The sequence below is a fragment of the Nerophis lumbriciformis genome, linkage group LG07 (genome assembly GCF_033978685.3).
Source record: "Nerophis lumbriciformis linkage group LG07, RoL_Nlum_v2.1, whole genome shotgun sequence".
NCBI classification, from domain to species: Eukaryota; Metazoa; Chordata; class Actinopteri; order Syngnathiformes; family Syngnathidae; genus Nerophis; species Nerophis lumbriciformis.
The window spans coordinates 46241342-46263189 of NC_084554.2; the positions used below are offsets into that span (position 1 = coordinate 46241342).

At 37.4% G+C, this 21848-nt stretch overlaps 1 protein-coding gene across 5 annotated transcripts in view; it reads right to left on the bottom strand.

The window, feature by feature from the left end:
* Positions 1-21848, bottom strand: part of pou6f2 (POU class 6 homeobox 2) — a 251247-nt gene that overhangs the window by 22073 nt on the left and 207326 nt on the right. For all 5 annotated transcript variants that reach the window (XM_061965060.1, XM_061965059.1, XM_061965056.1 and 2 more), the window contains 2 exons: positions 8501-8710; positions 3743-3899 (listed from right to left, as the gene is read on the bottom strand). In XM_061965060.1, coding sequence (XP_061821044.1) covers positions 3743-3899; positions 8501-8710 — 367 coding nt within the window. The remainder of the gene's footprint in view (positions 1-3742; positions 3900-8500; positions 8711-21848) is intronic.

Genomic DNA, 21848 nt, shown 5'->3' on the forward strand with positions numbered 1-21848 from the left:
ATATATATATATATATATATATATATATATATATATATATACACACATATATATATATTAAAATACATATTTATATATAGTTAGAATTCACTGAAAGGCAAGTATTTATTTTATATATATATATATATATATATATATATATATATATATATATATATATATATATATATATATATATATATATATATATATAAGAAATACTTGACTTCAAGTGAATTATAGCTATAAATATACTCCTCCCCCTTAACCCCGCCCCCCCACCCCCAAATCTCCCGAATTTGGAGGTCTCAAGGTTGGCAAGTATGGGAAAGGGGGCTCCTGTGATGTATTTGCATACCCCTAAAAAGTAGGAAATTGCGCCCCTGGGCATGCGGACTTACCACTTATTCATATCATTAACATTTAAATTACACTCTTAACATGTGCATTAATATAAAAAAAAATTAGCAAACACAATAAATAAAATTTTTTAAAAAATACAACATTTTTAAAATATAAAACCATTTTATATATTTGTATTAATTACTTTCATTAAACGATTATTCGAAACAACAGAATATAAATTGAAACTTTTTTCTAATTTAATTAATACACCTGAAGAGAAAGGGGGCTCTGTTTGCATACCCCTAAAAAAGTAGGAAATTGTGCCCTTGGACATGAGGACTTACTACTTATTGATATAAAATGATGTGGATAATAATGTGTAGAAAAAATGCTCCTTACTGTTAAGTTTACAAAAGCCGTTGTAGATTGCATTAAAAACTATAAAACAAAGAAAAAAAACATTTCAGCGAGAGAAAGGTGTTAACAAAAGTGCAGCATGATGATGATGTTTAATTAGAAGTATGCTTGCAAGGTGTGTTTTCAGTGCGTTGCTGCAACAAGTCGACAACAAGATGATCAATGGCGACTCGCTTCGGCTCTTTAATGCCATCCCGCGGCGCTGCAGCCATCTTTAAAATGACTTTACTTTGAGTCGACGTTGATGAATGCAATTTGGCTGAATAATACCGACTTTGTGAAAGGTAATAGCTGCATGTTGACAGGCTGCGTGCGCAGTGATTTATAGGGTGCCGACGATTTTTTCTTTTTTAAAGCCCCCCATGTACTTGGAGAATGAAAGGTGGGCTATTTTTTTGTTTTGGGTTTTTGAAAATATTTCTATTTCTATTTCTAAATAACACATGTCACTTGAGGAATAAAACAAGAGCACTAAATAACATTGGCAACTATTTTATTTTTTTAATTACTCTTTATCATTATCAAGTGAACATTTATGTGGTTTTGTACTGTATTATTATGGCATATTAACACTAATTACTTTAATTAATTGTATAAAGTAATTGCCACTATAATATTTGTCATTATTGTTGTTATTACTATTGGGGTGTTTTTGACTGGTTTTATTTTGTGTTGTGTCATTTTTTTTGTATTATCCATCTGTGAAGTATCACCAAATTTTTTAACAATAAAAAACTAATAATAAAATGTAAGCATTTAAAAAACAACAACATAATGTTAATATATCTAAATAATATAAGGGATTCATTCACACACTAAAAAACTCAATAAAATTACAGTATTACTTACAATATGTCCGTACATTTTGACTCTTTTGTATTTATTAATGTATTTTAAAATTTTTGTAGAATAAAAAACTAATATGTACCGGTTATAAATAACAAAAAAAAAACATGTTAATATATCTAAATAATATAAGGGATTCATTCACACTAAACAACTCAAAAAACTTACAGTATTACTTACAATATGTCCGTACATTTTGACTCTTTATTATTTTTATTTATTATTGTATTTTTTTCATTTTTGTACAATAAAAAACTAGTACAAAATAACTAACCATAAAAAAAAAAATTGTGTTAAAATATCTAAATTATATATGGGTTTCACACACAACAAACCCTAATAAACTTACAGTATTACTTACAATATGTCTGTACAATTGGACTTTTCTGTATTTATTTATTTTTTAATTTTTGTACAGTAATTTTTTTTATTTATAAAATAACCATTTAAAAACAAATTATATTAATAAATCAAAATATTATAAAGGATTCACACACTAAAAAAAACACAACAATCTTACAATAGCACGATACGTCTATACATTTTTTTTGTTGTTGTATTTTTGTACAATGAAAAACTAATATATAATAACTAACCATTAAATAAACATGTTAATACATCTAAATTATATAAGAGATTCAAATTAATTAATTGACATTATTGTTGAAAATATGTCTGTACATTTTTAGTCTTTTGCATTAAATAAAGTATTTTATTTTATTACACAATAACTCACAATTTAATAAAAAACATGCTAAAATATCTCAATTATGTAAGGGATTCCCACACAACGAACCCCAATAAACGTACAGTATTTCTTAAATATATGTCTGTACATTTCTACTCTTTTGTATTTTATGTATGATAACATTTTTGGACAGTAAAAAACTGATATAAAATTACCATTTAAAAAAAATCCTGTGAATATATTTAAATAATATAAAGGATTCACACACTTAAAAAACAAAAATAAATGTGCATTATTACTAACAATATTTTTACTCTTTTGTAAGTATTTATGTATTTCTAAACATTTTGGACAATAAAAAACTAATATAAAATTACCATTAAAAATCCTGTTATAGCTACATGTTAATACATCTAAATTATATAAGGGGTTCACACAAAACCAAACCAATAAACTTACATTATTATTTAAATATGTCTTTACATTTTTACTCTTTTGCAATAATTTATTTCAAATTTTTTGTCCAATAGCAAACTAATACATTGTAACTAACCATTTAAAACAACATGGTAAAATGTGCACAAACATGCACCTGGGGATAGGTTGATTGGCAACACTAAATTGGCCCTAGTGTGTGAATGTGAGTGTGAATGTTATCTGTGTTGGCCCTGTGATGAGGTGGCGACTTGTCCAGGGTGTATCCCGCCTTCTGCCCGAATGCAGCTGAGATAGGCTCCAGCACCCCCCGCAACCCCAAAAGGGACAAGCGGTAGAAAATGGATGGATGGATGGATGTTAAAATATCTAAATAACATCAGGGATTCACACACAACAAACCCCACTGAACTTACATGTTTACTTTTTTGCATTCAGTTCTGTATTATTTATTTTTGGACAATAAAAACGAATATATAATTAACCATTTAAAAAATAATCATGTTAATACATCTAAATAATATAAGGGATTCAAACACAAAAACACAATAAACTTACATTATTATTTACAGTATGTCTGTACATTTTTACCCTTGTCTTTATTTATGTATTATTTAATTTTTGTACCGTAAAAAACGATTATATAATAACTAACCGTTTAAAAAAAAATCATGTTAATACATCTAAATAATAAAAGGGATTTAAACACAAAACCCCCCAAAAACTTACAATATTACTTACAATATGTCTGTACATTTTTACTCTTTTAGATATATTTATTTGTCCATATATTTATTTAAATGTTAAACAAATGTATTAAAATGCCAAGCTGTAAAACACAGGAAGTGAACAAACTATCAGTAATCGCTGAGATACAGAGAAAGTGTAAATTGAAATAAGCTGTTTCTTCCTCCTCTTTTTAATGCACATTGAATTGTGCAAATGCAAACATGTCACTTTTATCCAGCATCCGGTTATATAACAAAACATTTCCGACAACTTTTGGGGTATTTTGTGGAGTGGCACACTTACTGCTGACCAGCTGCCCCACGCTGAGCGCAGAAGAAGAGGAAGAGCTGGATGATGAGGAAGAGGAGGGCTGCTGGAGGGGGCTGTGTCTGTGGGGCATGTGGAGCAGGCCGGGCTGGGAGGGGCTGGGACCGCCTGCACCCTGCTGGCCCTGAGGCAGCTACAAACACACAAACAGAATGTTGACACGTCCGTGGCATCATCATCATCATCTTTTCAACCAATCACTGGGTCCTGAGACGGCATCCACTTCTACAGCACTTGTCCACAATGTTGGTGAGCTGGAGTCTATCCCAGGCAGGAACAAACAAGTATTCACACTCACATTCCCACCTATGGACACTTATTTAAGTTAACATAGGTGGGTAGCCACACGCTATATTTACAAACCCCGTTTCCATATGAGTTGGGAAATTGTGTTAGATGTAAATATAAACGGAATACAATGATTTGCAAATCCTTTTCAACCCATATTCAATTGAATGCACTACAAGGACAAGATATTTGATGTTCAAACTCAAACTTTTTTTTTTTTTTTTGCAAATAATAATTAACTTAGAATTTCATGGCTGCAACACGTGCCAAAGTAGTTGGGAAAGGGCATTTTCACCACTGTGTTACATCACCTTTTCTTTTAACAACACTCAATAAACGATTGGGAACTGAGTAAACTAATTGTTGAAGCTTTGAAAGTGTAATTCTTTCCCATTCTTGTTTTATGTAGAGCTTCAACAGTCCGGGGTCTCTGCTGTCGTATTTTACGCTTCATAATGCGCCACACATTTTCGATGGGAGACAGGTCTGGACTGCAGGCGGACCAGGAAAGTACCTGCACTCTTTTTTTTACGAAGTCACGCTATTGTAACACGTGCTGAATGTGGCTTGGCATTGTCTTGCTGAAATTGTGTATGTGCTGAAAGATTCATTTATGACTGTTTATCAAAATATAACTATAGATGTCAACATTGTGTATGTGCTGAAAGATTCATTTATGATTGTTTATCAAAATATAACTATAGATGTCAACATTGTGTATGTGCTGAAAGACTCATTTTTGATTGTTTATCAAAATAAAAGTATAGATGTCAACATCGTGTATGTGCTATAAGATTCATTTATGATTGTTTATCAAAATATAAGTATAGATGTCAACATTGTGTATGTGCTGAAAGATTCATTTATGACTGTTTATCAAAATATAACTATAGATGTCAACATTGTGTATGTGCTGAAAGATTCATTTATGATTGTTTATCAAAATATAACTATAGATGTCAACATTGTGTATGTGCTGAAAGACTCATTTTTGATTGTTTATCAAAATATAAGTATAGATGTCAACATCGTGTATGTGCTATAAGATTCATTTATGATTGTTTATCAAAATATAAGTATAGATGTCGACATTGTGTATGTGCTGAAAGATTCATTTATGATTGTTTATCAAAATATAACTATAGATGTCAACATTGTGTATGTGCTGAAAGATTCATTTATGATTGTTTATCAAAATATAACTGTAGATGTCAACATTGTGTATGTGCTGAAAGATTCATTTATGATTGTTTATCAAAATATAACTATAGATGTCAACATTGTGTATGTGCTGAAAGATTCATTTATGATTGTTTATCAAAATATAACTGTAGATGTCAACATTGTGTATGTGCTGAAAGATTAATTTATGATTGTTTATCAAAATATAAGTATAGATGTCAACATCGTGTATGTGCTATAAGATTCATTTATGATTGTTTATCAAAATATAAGTATAGATGTCAACATCGTGTATGTGCTGAAAGATTCATTTATGATTGTTTATCAGAATATAACTATAAATGTCAACATTGTGTATGTGCTGAAAGATTTATTTATGATTGTTTATAAAGATATAAGTATAGATGTCAACATTGTGTTTGTGCTGATTTATGATTGTTGCCTTTGGTAAAAGCTTTTAGGTGTTGCTCACATTTACTTTCTTTTATTTAGACTCGCCGAGTGCTTTTCGAAACACTTGTAGCAAACATGTTTAGGAAATACAAATAATATCAAGATAATACTTCAATATTAAAGATTAAACAAACCTTTAACGAGCGATCACTAAAAATGTGTGCATTCTTTGACTTTGCTCCCTTGGACTGGAGTGTGTGCCACTTTTGTCGTCATCTTTTGTAAAATCTTGCACCCTTCCGCCCTTCCTTATTACCTCATGAGGAACTCTGAAGAAACGTTTATAATTTTCGCGATTTGAACGCTTCGTCCAGACGAAAACAACACAAGCAAGGGGCATTGTTTCTTCGAGAAAGGCTAAATGGCGCCTAGTACAAATTGACCACCACACATATTGGGCGTGACGAGGGATGATGTTTGATAAGAAATTATCGAGTTCGAGCCCATTATCGAATCCTCTTATCGAACGATTCCTTATCGATTCTCTTATCGACTCCAGATAGGTTGTTGTATATGGAAAAAAACACAATATTTGGTTTAACAAAAGCTCACTTTTATTTTATAAGAAAAAACTAAAATAAAATAAATAAATAAATATTGACTGTTACCCCCCTAAAAAAATAAAATAAATAAATATTGACTGTTGTTACCCAAAGTATATTAAGTGGGATTTTTCAGAAAAACTAATATATACAGTAACACAAAAACAACCTGTCTCTGTGATCACTATAGGTGTACAAATAATAATATAGTGTTAAATAAAATCAGTCCCTTGGGCACAAAACTGAAAATAATACAGCTCTCCAAAAAGTGCACTTCTGCTGCTATTGGAACATACTAACTACACACACAGGCAGACAGCTAACAAACAATCCAAGACGTCTAATAAAGTTCCAAAGCAGATTAATCCATTTAGGCTCTTTATTGTTGTTGATCCTGCTTCGTCTTTTCCTATCTTTACTTTTGTCTTGCACTGGACTGTTGTTGTTTTTTTTTAAACTGAAATACACACACTGACAAATGTATAAGCTATGTGATTCAATTAACATACGGACATTTAATACACAATATGTAAATATTAGCTTCACACAAATATACAGTACTATCATCAAACAAATACTTCTGAGTGTTGAAACTATTTCGATGGTGGAAATACACGACTGGCAGCCATTTTAAGTCCTCAAAACATCCATTGAAACAGTGCACAAAAATCGTTTTTCAATAAACATCTTACTATAAAATTTAACCACTTTCCACCTTAATATTGAGTTACATAAACAAGTTAAACAGTTTACTTACAGACTTATCTTTTCCAAGGCTTGTAAGAGCTAACACAACTTGTCTACTTCTCGATTGTCTCATGAACTTCGCCAACCCGGAAGTGCCCAAACTAATGACGCGTAGTATTTTCATATCGCCACAAGGTGTCAGTGAGAGTCTACAATCAAATGGGCATTACGTTGCCGTCCCACAGAGCATTTCTTGTACGTGGGAAGGGATTCGTTCCCAGGGATTCGAATAAAGAACCAACTCTTTTTCTTTACTATAGTGGCCTTGATAACGGGAACCGGTTCTCAAAAAGGGATTTGAGTCCATGGAATCGGTTCTTTTCTTATCGAACAACCAGGAGAACCGATTTCGAACATCATCCCTACTTCTCAATTGTCTCATGAGCTGGACTAACATCGTCAACCCGGAAGTGCCCAAACTTTGACGCGTAGTATTTTCATATCGCCACAAGGTGTCAGTAAGAGTCTACAATCAAATGGGCATAACATTGCCCATTTGGGATTCGTTCCCAGGGATTCGAATAAAGAACCAACTCTTTTTCTTTACTATAGTGGCCTCGATAACAGGAACCAGTTCTCAAAAAGGGATTTGAGTCAATGGAATCGGTTCTTTTATTATCGAACAACCGGGAGAATCGGTTTCGAACATCATCCTTAGGCGTGACATCAGTAAAATCCAAGCAATAGGTAAGAAAAGTTGGTTTTGCATGATAGGGCCCCTTTAACAGCTGGTTCTAATGATGTTAGCTTGCCAACTCAGCTCGCTTACGCTCCAAAAAACAAACAAACAAAAAAAAGCCACAAATTAAGTTTTGCACACGAGTGGCAGCCTGGATGTGAAACAAAAACAAAAAAAAGCCTGGCTACAGCAGTCCTCGCATCAAACATAATTCATGATCTTCTGATGACAACGTTTGTTATGTTTTATGCACTTTGGAATCGCTCTTACAAGATCAACGCCTCACTTTTTTAAAAGCCGTCATGAGCCGAGCCAGCTTCTCCTCGCCTTCTTTTGCTATTAATTATTCTCTGTGTGGCATGTGTGTGTTTGTTTGTTTGGGAGGCTGTTGGGGAGGCACACTGTCACGACTGCTGACAGGCTGGGAGAATTATCTGGAAATATTCCAGACTGCACTCTCCTGACAAGCGTAAATGATGCCCTCCACGCACCACGCGTACGCAGGACAGGCTTGGGAATTGCAAACGTTATTGACAAATGCGATAATTCATGCGCGAGCGTGGCCGCCCGCCACAATTAAGTGTCCGTCTGCTGAGAGCTCATCCAGGCTGCACTTAAGAGAACTTCTACCGTGCCCTTATGGAGTCAATAACGTCTAAATTGTCTTGTGGAGAGGAACGTTTGACACTTTTTACGCTGAAAATGTGTCCTTTGTTTCCTAAAATCGCAAACACCGAGGAGGCGTGAGGCTGGCTTGTTTTGGAGGAGTTTGTTGCCGAGCTTTCCCTGCGACCGAAGCTGGCAAATGTGGCACATGGCAGTTTAGTGACATTTTATCCTTACCTGCTGTCCGGGCTTGATTGGCGACAGCGTGATTCCCTGGGTGTTGATGACAGGCAGGATCTGATTGCCGATCACCGTGGCGATGATCTGGCCTTGAGCGTTGGTCAGGAGCTGCGGGGTAATCGGCGGCACCTGCAGCGCCGGGTTACCGCCCCCTGATTGGCTGGAGGGCCCTGCGGAGTTTGGCATCAGTGGGATTGTTCCAATTATCTAGAAGGGAAAAGGAGCGGACGAGATGTTGTTTTGTTTGGAGAAGAAGAAGAACAAGAGACAAATCAAGACACATGACCTACTGTACAGTATTGTGAGAGTGTGTGAATGGACAGACAGATGTTTACATGATAGTAGAAGCATATGTACAAACCCCGTTTCCATATGAGTTGGGAAATTGTGTTAGATGTAAATATAAACGAAATACAATGATTTGCAAATCCTTTTCAACTCATATTCAATTGAATGCACTACAAAGACAAGATATTTGATGTTCAAACTCATAAACTTAATTTTTTTTTGCAAATAATAATCAACATGTGCCAAAGTAGATGGGAAAGGGCATGTTCAGCACTGTGTTACATCACCTTTTCTTTTAACAACACTCAATAAACGATTGGGAACTGAGGAAACTAATTGTTGAAGCTTTTATGTAGAGCTTCAGTCGTTCAACAGTCCGGGGTCTCGGCTGTCGTATTTTACGCTTCATAATGCGCCACACATTTTCGATGGGAGATAGGTCTGGACTGCAGGCGGGCCAGGAAAGTACCCGCACTCTTTTTTTACGAAGCCACGCTGTTGTAACACATGCTGAATGTGGCTTGGCATTGTCTTGCTGAAATAAGCAGGGGCGTCCATGAAAAAGATGGTGCTTGGATGGCAGCATATGTTGTTCTAAAACCTGTATGTACCTTTCAGCATTAATGGTGCCTTCACAGATGTGTAAGTTACCCATGCCTTGGGCACTAATGCACCCCCATACCATCTCAGATGCTGGCTTTTGAACTTTGCGTCGATAACAGTCTGGATGGTTCGCTTCCCCTTTGGTCCGGATGACACAATGTCGAATATTTCCAAAAACAATTTGAAATGTGGACTCGTCAGACCACAGAACACTTTTCCGGGCCCAGAGAAGCTGGTGGCGTTTCTGGATGTTGTTGATAAATGGCTTTCGCTTTGCATAGTAGAGCTTTAACTTGCACTTACAGATGTAGCGACAAACTGTACTTAGTGACAGTGGTTTTCTGAAGTGCTCCTGAGCCCATGTGGTGATATCCTTTAGAGATTGATGTCGGTTTTTGATACAGTGCTGTCTGAGGGATCGAAGGTCACGGTCATTCACTGTTGGTTTCCGGCCATGCCGCTTACGTGGAGTGATTTCTCCAGATTCTCTGAACCTTTTGATGATATTATAGACCGTAGATGTTGAAATCCCTACAATTTCTTGCAATTGCACTTTGAGAAACGTTGTTCTTAAACTGTTTGACTATTTGCTCACACAGTTGTGGACAAAGGGGTGTACCTCGCCCCATCCTTTCTTGTGAAAGACTGAGCATTTTTTGGGAAGCTGTTTTTATACCCAATCATGGCACCCACCTGTTCCCAATTTGCCTGCTCACCTGTGGGATGTTCCAAATAAGTGTTTGATGAGCATTCCTCAACTTTATCAGTATTTATTGCCACCTTTCCCAACTTCTTTGTCACGTGTTGCTGGCATCAAATTCTAAAGTTAATGATTATTTGCAAAAAAAAAAAAGTTTATCAGTTTGGAACATGAAATATGTTGTCTTTGTAGCATATTCAACTGAATATGGGTTGAAAATGATTTGCAAATCATTGTATTCCGTTTATATTTACATCTAACACAATTTCCCAACTCATATGGAAACGGGGTTTGTACATGAACATACATTTACAATGTTAAAAAATAAAGTTACACGCACATTCACTGTACAAACATACATATATACATACTGTACATATACAAGTACATATACATACATACACTCATGCATATAATCACGTTTCATCAAACATGTATTAACGTTGTTGCCCTACGGGAAACTGGGTAACACATGGCACACTGACAAAGCTTAACCTATTTTAACTATAACAATCTACAAGGTTAATATAGCTGGCTTCTCTTTCTTCCCCTCCATTTATCTGCTTTCTTTTGTATTTCAAGTTATCATTACGTATATGTATTGTTGACAATAGAGGCAATTATTGTTATTATTCTTTATCAATAGTGCTATTTCTATTGGTACCTGTATTGCTCCATTTGTAGTGTAATAATGTTCATTGTCATTTCTGTATTATTATTATTTATTTCACTAACTGCTTCTTTGCGATCACTTTTACTATCATATTTGTACACATCCTATTTGCTGATGTTGTTCTATTGTTGTTGTTATTGTTATGTTCGCTGTTGTTGTTGTCTCTCTGTCTTATCCCCTTCTTGTCCCCTCTGTCTTCCTTTTTTTCCTCTTTCTATGCCCTCCTGCTTTGGCCCGGCTGCACCAAATAATAATATAAATACATTTAATAAAGTCAAATAAGGCAACAAGAGACGTATCCTACACTTCTCTTTTGTGAAGTAAATCTGTACAGCCGACATGGGCATCTACATCAATAATATGATTTGCCTGAGAAGCTGGACAGGACAAAAAAAAAAAAAGAAAGAAAGAAAATAAAGTTATGTAAATGGGAAAACAGATGTCTACATGGTACTGTATCTATATGTACATACATTTACATTGTTAAGCGTGTGTAGGGTAAGGAAACACCGTTATGTGAATGGAGAGACAGATGTTTATATGATTTGTACACAAACACGGACATACATTTACATTGCAAGTAAGGTAAGGCAGGTATGTGAATGGACAGACGGATGTTAACGTGATAATGTATGTGTATGTACACAAATATACATTTACATTGTTGAGTATATGTATTTTAAGGGAAGACAGTTATGTGAATGGACTGACATTTACACAAATGTGTGTGTTAAAGACAGTTACTGTATGCGAATGGAGAGACCTACATTCACATTGTGCGGCTGTGTTTGTGTGAACGGACAAGGCTGTCTTTTACATTATGTGTGTATACAAAGAGAAAGATAGTTATGTGTGTGTGAATGGCCAAACAGACGTGTACATATTGTATATGTAATGGCTTGACATTCAAAGTATGTGTGTATGTTCGACAGTTACTGTACAGTATGTGAATGGACAGACAGACGTTCACACAAATGTTTACAATAATGTGCATTTCCATTGAAATTCTTACATCATCTGTATAAGTAAATATGTATACATGGACAGACAATTACAATACGTTTGTATGTTAAAGGAAATACATTTATGTATGTGAACGGACATACGAATGTGTACATGTTGTATGTATGTGTGTCTTGAGCCACGAATGTTTATATATAATGTGCATTTGTACGCAAATGGACTAAGAGATGTTTCCATTATGAGTGTATGTTAAAAACAGTGTATGTGAATGGACCGACAGACACTGTGTGTGTGTGAATGGACAAATGTTTACATTATGTGTATTTGTATGCAAGTCAGACAGATGTTTACACTATCTATAAATACGAAAATGGTCAGACATTTACATTGTGTTTGTATTTGAAAGGAAATAAATGTATGTATGTGAATGGACATACATATACGTACATTATTTGTCTATGTGTGTGGCTTGCGCAACAAATGTTTATATGTAAAGTGCGTTTGTATGCAAATGAACTAGGACATGTTTCCATTATGTGTATTTGTATGCAAGTCAGACAGATAATAATAATAACTGAAATTTATATAGCGCTTTTCTAAGTACCCAAAGTCGCTTTACATCTAGAACCCATCAATCATTCACACCTAGTGGTGGTAAGCTACTTCCATAGCCACAGCTGCCCTGGGGTAGACTGACAGAAGCGTGGCTGCAATTTGCGCCAACGGCCCCTCCGACCACCACCTATCATTCATCATTCAATTCACCGGTGTGAGTGGCACCGGGGGCAAAGGGTGAAGTGTCCTGCCCAAGGACACAACGGCAGCGATTTTTTTGGATGGTAAGAGGCGGGGAGCGAACCTGCAACCCTCAGGTTTCTGGCACGGTTGCTCTACCCACTACGCCATGCCGCCCAAATGATGTTTACATTATCTATACATATGTAAATGGATAGACGTGTATATTATGTTTACATTTGAAAGGAAGTACATTTATATATGTGAACGGACATACGGATGCGTACATTAATTTGTGTGGCTTGAGCAACAAATGTTTATGCTATGCGCATTTGCATGCAAATGGAGAAAAGTGTGTGTATGTTACAAACAGTGTATGTGAATGGATAGACATTTGATTGATTGATTGCAACTTTTATTAGTAGAATGCACAGTGAAGTACATATTCCGTACAATTGACCACTAAATGGTAACACCCGAATACGTTTTTCAACTTGTTTAATCAATTCATGGTAATGAATTACTATTGTGTGTGCATGTGTGATTGGACACATGTTTACCTTATGTGTATTTGAATGTAAGTCAGACAGATGTTTACGCAATCTTATCTGTAAATGTAAATGGACAGACATTTCTCTGTATGTGAATGGATAAACAGATGTTTATACGCGGCGTATAAGTGATATGTCTACATGATGTTCTGTAATTGCATGAAAGTTATATGTGCATGTCAATGTACATTTTACGTTGTGTGTGTGAAAGGATACACTTTTATACTATTGTGTATGTGAGTTACCATGCAGATATTTATGATATATAAGTTCCTTAACGGAAAGAGAGATGTTTTATATTGAGTGTACTGTATGTGTTAATGGAAAGACAAATGTGTTTATGTGAGTGGACAGGGACAAACGCAAAATGTATAGATGGCTGGAACGATTTTCCCGCTGATACAGTGTAAACGGGACATGTTACATAAAAGGAATGCCTTTCGAGTGAGGATGTCTTGATTATCAATAATTATTCCTGATGAATGAATGAATAATGATCATATGATGGCATTAATGGAAAGCTTTGAGTAGTTTGTCGTGTGTGTGATGTGAGAAGGAAGAGTCCACATGTGCTCACCGAGGGTGCAAAAACAGGTAAAGAGTCGAGTGCTGGGAGCGCACCACAAAGGTCAGCACTGAATATGCGTGTGTGTGTGTGTGTGTGTGTGTGTGTGTGTGTGTGTGTGTGTGTGAGAGAGAGAGTGTGTGTGTGTGTGTGTTCTTGTATTTCTACCCTTCTTGAGACACCAACAAGGAAAAGTAGCTTCCACATGAGGAGGTGTGAACAAGTGAGGACATAAATCATGGTCCCAATGTGGGAAACCATTGCATCTAATAGAGAATGTCTCATTTGCACCCCTGGTGGTGAAATCTATCACAATGAGGGTGGTCCCAAAAAGGAGGGATTTTTCAAATTGACTGTGTGTCGGTTTTAAAAGTGCTCCCCCTCTGGTCAACATATGAAATAACAAGTGTGTGTACAAATTTTAAGTGCTCCCCCTCTGGCCAACATATGTAATAACAAGTGTGTGTAAGAAATTGAAATGCGCCCCCTTTGGCCAGAATTAATACCAAAAAAAAAAGTATATAGAGACACACTGTAATAACTTGAAGTAAATAATGAAGATTAAGAACCAATTACAAAAAAATATTTATTTATTTATTTATTTTTTTTACTAAAAGCAGTCTTTTCCTCACTATATGTCGACTTCTTTCTTATAAAATTGGGAATAATTTGTCATATTCTTTCTGTTTCTGTAATATTGCAATAAATTCTTTAATATTGCAAAAAAAATAACTTTTTCTGTAAAATAATAACTTTTTAATGCAAAATGGTGACATTTCTCATATAAAATTCTTACTTTTATCACAATATTGCCAATTTTTTTGTTGTTCTTGTAAAACAGAACAAAGAAAGAGACATTTTTCGAGTAAATTTATGACTTTTGTCATAATTTTGCAGAGTAAAATTCCGATTATTATTATAATATTGCCAACATTTTAAAGTTTTCTTATAAAATTGTGACTTTTGTCAGGTAAAATTACGACTCTTTTCATAAAATTTCAAGCTTTTCTTGTAAAATTGCGACTGTTATTGAGCAAAATTCCAACTTTTATCATAACATTGCGCAAATGCTCAGTTTTTCTTGTAAAATTTTGACTTGCGTTGAGAAAAATGACAACTTTTATTATAATACTGCCAAAATTGTAAGTTTTTCTTGTGAAATTGTGACCGTTTTCTTGTGAAATTCCAACAAATTTTTCCACGACAAGCTTTTTTTATATTTGCATCATATGTATATATTATTAATGTTGAAAATACAAATCTTTACACATCTACTAGAAAGGGTGGTCCTAAAGAGGCAGGCATTTTTCGGAGGTGTCAAGAAGGTAACAAATACAAGAATGTGTGTGTGTGTGTGTGTGTGTGTGTGTGTGTTTGTGTTCTTGTATTTCTACCCTTCTTGAGACACCAACAAGGAAAAGTAGATTCCATATGAGGAGGTGTGAACAAGTTAGGACATAAATCATGGTCCCAATTTGGGAAACCATTGCATCTAATAGAGAATGTCTCATTTGCACCCCTGGTGGTGAAATCTATCCAAATTAGGGTGGTCCCAAAAAGGAGGGATTTTTCAAATTGACTGTGTGTCGGTTTTAAAAGTGCTCCCCCTCTGGTCAACATATGAAATAACAAGTGTGTGTAAAAATTTTAAGTGCTCCCCCTCTGGCCAACATTTGTAATAACAAGTGTGTGTAAGAAATGTAAATGCGCCCACTTTGGCCAGAATTAATACAAAAAAAAAAGTATATAGAGCCACACTGTAATAACTTGAAGTAAATAATGAAGATTAAAAACTATTTACAAAAAAAAAAATATATTTTTTTTTTAACTAAAAGCAGTCTTTTCCTCACAATTTCTTATAAAATTGGGAACAATTTGTGATATTCTTTCTGTTTCTGTAATATTGCAATAAATTCTGTAATATTGCAATAAATTAGAACTTTTTCTGTAAAATAATAACTTTTTACTGCAAAATGGTGACATTTCTCATATAAAATTCTTACTTTTATCACAATATTGCCAATTTTTTTGTTGTTCTTGTAAAACAGAACAAAGAAAGAGACATTTTTCGAGTAAATTTATGACTTTTGTCATAATTTTGCAGAGTAAAATTCCGATTATCATTATAATATTGCCAACATTTTTAAGTTTTCTTATAAAATTGTGACTTTTGTCAGGTAAAATTACGACTCTTTTCATAAAATTTCAAGCTTTTCTTGTAAAATTGCGACTGTTATTGAGCAAAATTCCAACTTTTATCATAACATTGCGCAAATGTTCAGTTTTTCTTGTAAAATTTTGACTTGCGTTGAGTAAAATGACAACTTTTATTAGAATACTGCCAAAACTGTAAGTTTTTCTTGTGAAATTGTGACCGTTTTCTAGTGAAATTCCAACTAATTTTCCACAACAAGCTTTTTTTTATATTTGCATCATATGTATATATTATTAATGTTGTAAATACAAATCTTTACATATCTAGAAAGGGTGGTCCTAAAGAGGTAGGCATTTTTCGGAGGTCTCAAGAAGGTAACAAATACAAGAATGTGTGTGTGTGTGTGTGTGTGTGTGTGTGTGTGTGTGTGTGTGTGTGTGTGTGTGTGTGCGTGCGTGCGTGTGTGTGATGGTGCACACCAGTGACTGTGTGATCCATGAGCAGGCACAAACGTGTGCATGCGTGACAATAAGTGTCTTTGTGAGTCTCAACTGAGAGAAGAGAACCAGTACGGAGGACCTGGTGGTTCTAATCCACCTCAGCAGTTTCCCAGCAGGGGGGAAGGGGGGATACTTGCTCTTCTGTGGTTGTAATCAGGAAGGGCAGATCAAGGGGGGCGGCAGAGTGTCACTGCAGCGTTTTAGCTCTCAGAGGTGCCAGAGTGTGGCCAAGAGTGGAGGACGTAGCTCCTCTCCACCATGATGAAGGTTATTGTCATCTGGGGACGTGCTCTGAGCTCCGGTCCCTGACGTACAGTAGTGGTCCTCCAGCACGCCTCATTACACCAGAGAGCAGCTGCACACGAGACGGGCATCATTGCATTTCTCTTATTTGGAAAGCAGGCTACAAGCGGATTGTCTTTTCCAGTGTTTTTTTTGTCTTTGGGCACTTTCTGATGTCTGGGTTTAGATTTGAGAATAGTCACAAGAGGCTGCTGGGAATACATTCATCTGAACACTTTAGGAGGCTTCCAAGTACAGGTCTACGTATGAGCTATGTCACGACAGAAGAGAGTTGAGTTTTAGTGTAATTTAAAACTCATACGTAAATTATACCTACCGTATTTTTCGGACTATAAGGCGCACTTAAAAATCCTTTCATTTTCTCAAAACTCGACAGTGCGCCTAATATACGGCATAATTGTGGTTGTGCCTACTGACCTCGAAGCAATTTTTTTGGGTACATGGTGTAATGATGAGTGTGACCAGTAGATGGCAGCGACGTTCCCTCTACGGAGCGCCTGTGCAATTGCGCACTGCTCAAGTGTCCTTTGCGCTTGGCAAATCTATGCCACGCACAAAATCAAATAAAAAAATAAGCGCATAACAATTTTCGACACGACACGGACACGACAAAGAAACAGTTTTCGTCATCATTGTTCAAATATTGTAACGTCTGTCGAGACGCTTTGAGGACATGAATTCCATCGATCACTTTACTGAGCAAAACTCTTTATTGTCGGCCATAAACACATCACCAAAACATTAGTAAAAAAATTATATCTAGCAAAAGTGGTCATTTTCTGCAGTACAAACCAGACCAAAAGCAACTTTGTTATATCAACAGCGGCCGCTCGCTCTTTCTCACTTGCGCCGACACATGCACATATGGCACTTAGGCACTGATGCGTTTACAGCCACACAAAAAGTCGGACAACTCCAACACCACACATAAAGTGTAATACCAGGTCGTTACACTATGATTTACCAATCAAATGTGTGCTTATTCTAGTGTCATTTATTAGGAATCTTAATTTATAAATATTAATCATGAAATGCTGTTAGTATATTAAATAAATAGTAATACAAATATATTTTTTACGAACAGGAAGTTGCAGGAATGTACACATGATCCCCTGCTTACATCTCATTGTGCAACATGTGAATGTTTTAATGGGAACTAAATGCAATGTCTGAAAGGGGTACAAATTATGTTCAAAGCAGGACCTCCACCCAGACAAACAATACAAGTACACAGTTCATGAAAAACAATATTTTTTGTTATTGTCATTGTAAGTGGGCCTAAACACTTATATTAGAAAATAACCTCATGGAAATGACTGCTGTCATTTGATTATAATAATAAGAGAATGTTGTCTGTCTGTCTGTGTTGGCCCTGCGATGAGGTGGGGTCTTGTCCAGGGTGTACCCCGCCTTACGCCCAAATGCAGCTGAGATAGGCTCCAGCACCCCGAAAGGGACAAGCGGTAGAAAATGGATGGAGATTGAACTTGTTATTTAGTCAGGTTTGAGACAAATGTGCTGCTGGTGTAGCCACAGTGTGCACGTCTGATGTTGCTCACATGGGCTCTACTGAATGCTCAGGGAGTTTTTGCGTTTGCTCACACACATGAAAAATTAGAGGGAACATTGGATGGCAGTAATACATAAGAGATATGTGTCGACTGCAATATGATGGCAGTAAACACCAAAACTTTATATGTTCCATTGAAACACACGGCACTCAAAAATCTGTCCAAATGTTTTTAGTACGATTTCGATAAGCTATGAAGCCACACCGCTTGATGGATTGTCGGCGCATTAAATATAGGAGTATTATTATGGTGTGTGTAGGGTTTTTAGGGGGCAGCGGGGGGGTGTATATTGTAGCGTCCCGGAAGAGTTAGTGCTGCAAGTGTCATGTCTGTGTGATCATGTTTTGTTTTAGTTATGTTCGGTTTTGTTTTTGGACTATTTGTGCACTCTTGTTTTGTCACCATGACGACCGAATAGTTGCACTTGTTTTTACGTTCGGTCTCACACACCTGTTGTCAATCATGTCTGTAGTATTTAAGTCCATTGTTTTCAGTTAGTCTGCCTGGCAACATCACACGTTATCATCACTCTGCTTCATGCCTTGTTCACAGTCCCATGCCAAGTAAGTTTTTGTTTCATATTTGTAGTTTTTTGCCTTTGTGCAAGTCTTTTGTTTTCATTAGCCAAGTTTTGTACCTCCGCCATTGTGCGCGCCTTTCGTTTGTTCTTTTTTGATAGTGTTAAATAAAATCATGTACTCACATTCCCGTCTTGCCCGCGCCAACTTTCCGTTGCCTTCCGGGAAAACAAACCCCGAGGACCAAGTCCTGACATTAGTTAATGTCAGGACTTGGTCCTTGGGGTTTGTTTTCCCGGACATTAGTTAATGTCCGGGTTGGGGAGGAGATCTTGCCCCAAGTGGAGGAATTCAAGTACCTCAGAGTCTTGTTCACGAGTGAGGGAAGAGTGGATCGTGAGATCGACAGGCGGATCGGTGCGGCGTCTTCAGTAATGCGGACGCTGTATCGATCTGTTGTGGTGAAGAAGAAGCTGAGCCGGAAGGCAAAGCTCTCGATTTACCGGTCGATCTACGTTCCCATTCTCACCTATGGTCATGAGCTTTGGGTCATGACCGAAAGGACAAGATCACGGGTACAAGCGGCCGAAATGAGTTTCCTCCGCCGGGTGGCGGGGCTCTCCCTTAGAGATAGGGTGAGAAGCTCTGTCATCCGGGAGGAACTCAAAGTAAAGCCGCTGCTCCTCCACATGGAGAGCAGCCAGATGAGGTGGTTCGGGCATCTGGTCAGGATGCCACCCGAACGCCTCCCTAGGGAGGTGTTTAGGGCACGTCTGACCGGTAGGAGGCCAAGGGGAAGACCCAGGACACGTTGGGAAGACTATCTCTCCCAGCTGGTCTGGGAACGCCTCGGGATCCCCCGGGAGGAGCTGGACGAAGTGGCTGGGGAGAGGGAAGTCTGGGCTTCCCTGCTTAGGCTGCTGCCCCCGCGACCCGACCTCGGATAAGCGGAAGAAGATGGATGGATGGATGGAATATTTCCTTAGATTAACATTCTTAATAAATGGCAATAAAATAAGCACAGTCAGAGTGTTACAACCTGGCATTTACACATTGTGTGGCGTTGGGGTTGTCCGACTTTTTGTGTGGCCATAAACGCAGCACTGGCTAAGTGCCATGAGTGCGTGTGTTGGTGCAGGTGAGACAGAGCGAGCGGCTTCTGTTGACAAAGTTGGTTTAAGCCTGGTTTGTATGGCAGAAAATCACCAGTTTTTATAGATAAAAGTTTTTTTTACTCATGTTTTTGGTGTGGTTACAAACAGTTTTGCTCCATAAAGTGATTGATGGAATCCCTGTCCGTAAAGTGTCTCGACAGACGATAATTGAACTGTGTTGACAAAGATTGTTTTATTCATTGGGGCCACTCCTGTTGTCACTTGTCACTCACAGAGTTGCATTGCAAAATCATACAGAATGAATTGTAATGTGTTTATTTTGTTTATGTTCAGATGGGATTTTTATTTTTATTTTATTTATTTATTTATTTTTTAGACCAGTTGATCTGCCGTTTCTTTTCTTTTCTCCTCTGCTCCCCGCTATCCCTTGTGGAGGGGGAGACACTCAGGTCCGGTGGCCATGGATGGGGTGCTGGCTGTCCGGGGTCGGGACCCGGGGTGGACCGCTCGCCTGTGTATCGGTTGGGAACATCTCTGCGCTGCTGACCCGTCTCCGCTCGGGATGGTTTCCTGCTGACCCCACTGTGGACTGGACTCTTACTGTTATGCTGGATCCACTATGGACTGGACTCTCACAATATTATGTCAGACCCACTCGACATCCATTGCATTCGGTCTCCCTAGAGGGGGGGGTTACCCACATATGCGGTCCTCTCCAAGGTTTCTCATAGTCATTCACATCGACGTCCCACTGGGGTGAGTTTTTCCTTGCCCTTATGTGGGCTCTGTACCGAGGATGTCGTTGTGGCTTGTGCAGCCCTTTGAGACACTTGTGATTTAAGGCTATATGAATAAACATTGATTTTGATTGATTGATTGATTGATTTCCTGCGCGGCATTAATTTGCAGTGCGCATAGGACGCGTGAGCAGTGCGCACCTTAGAGGGAACGTTGTTTACAAGTGTATGTAAACTTTTGACCACGACTGTAATATTACGTTGCTCTGACGTTTTTAGGAATATGCTGCAAAAATGTTTGCCAATCTCAAGTGCAAAGCAAAGAATGAAGTCAGAAGTGAGCTTTCAATCCCAAAGCAGCAGAAATGACTTGTAGCTTCTCTCCGGTGTGTCCTGCTCCTCCTCCTCTGACATCAGAGGGGGGGTTTGAGGGAGAGAAAGGTGGGCCAGCAATCTGTAATTCATCCCCGCCACGGCTCATTTGCTTACGCTGCTTCGCATTAGGGGAGAGATAATTTATCTCTCTCTGCGCTCGCCTTACAAATTCCCTCCCATGTTCTCCTGCCACTTAGCATATTTCATTGCGCCGCTCGCCGGAGCCCCCAGCGGATCCCCCGCTTTGCATGCCACCCTGGCGGGGGGGGGGACTTGTTCCGCTCAATTATTCATCCTCATCGCACTAAGTGGTTGTTCTATAAGCAGAATAAAAGACAGCTTAGCTTCCGCCCGCTGTCCTCCCGTGTACTGTGTCTCCCTCTGATCTCAGGTGACGGTTTAATAGAACTAATATATATTAATATTAATACAAAACCCAAAACCAGTGAAGTTGGCACGTTGTGTAAATGGTAAATAAAAACAGAATACAATGATTTGCAAATCCTTTTCAACCTATATTCAATTGAATAGACGGCAAAAAAGACTGAGAAAGTTGAGGAATGCTCATCAAACACTTATTTGGAACATCCCACAGGTGAACAGGCTAATTGGGAACAGGTGGGTGCCATGATTGGGTATAAAAGCAGCTTCCATTCACAAACAACGATGGGGCGAGGGTCACCACTTTGTGAACAAATGCGTGAGCAAATTGTCCAACAGTTTAAGAACAACATTTCTCAACCAGCTATTGCAAGGAATTTAGGGATTTCACCATCTACGCTCCGTAATATCATCAAAAGGTTCAGTGAATCTGGAGAAATCACTAAGTTAAGCCCGTGACCTTGGATCCCTCAGGTGGTAACTGCATCAAAAGGCGACATCAGTGTGTAAAGGATATCACCAACACTTCAGAAAACCACTGTCAGTAACTACAGTTTGTCGCTACATCTGTAAGTGCAAGTTAAAACTCTACTATGCAAAGCCAAAGCCATT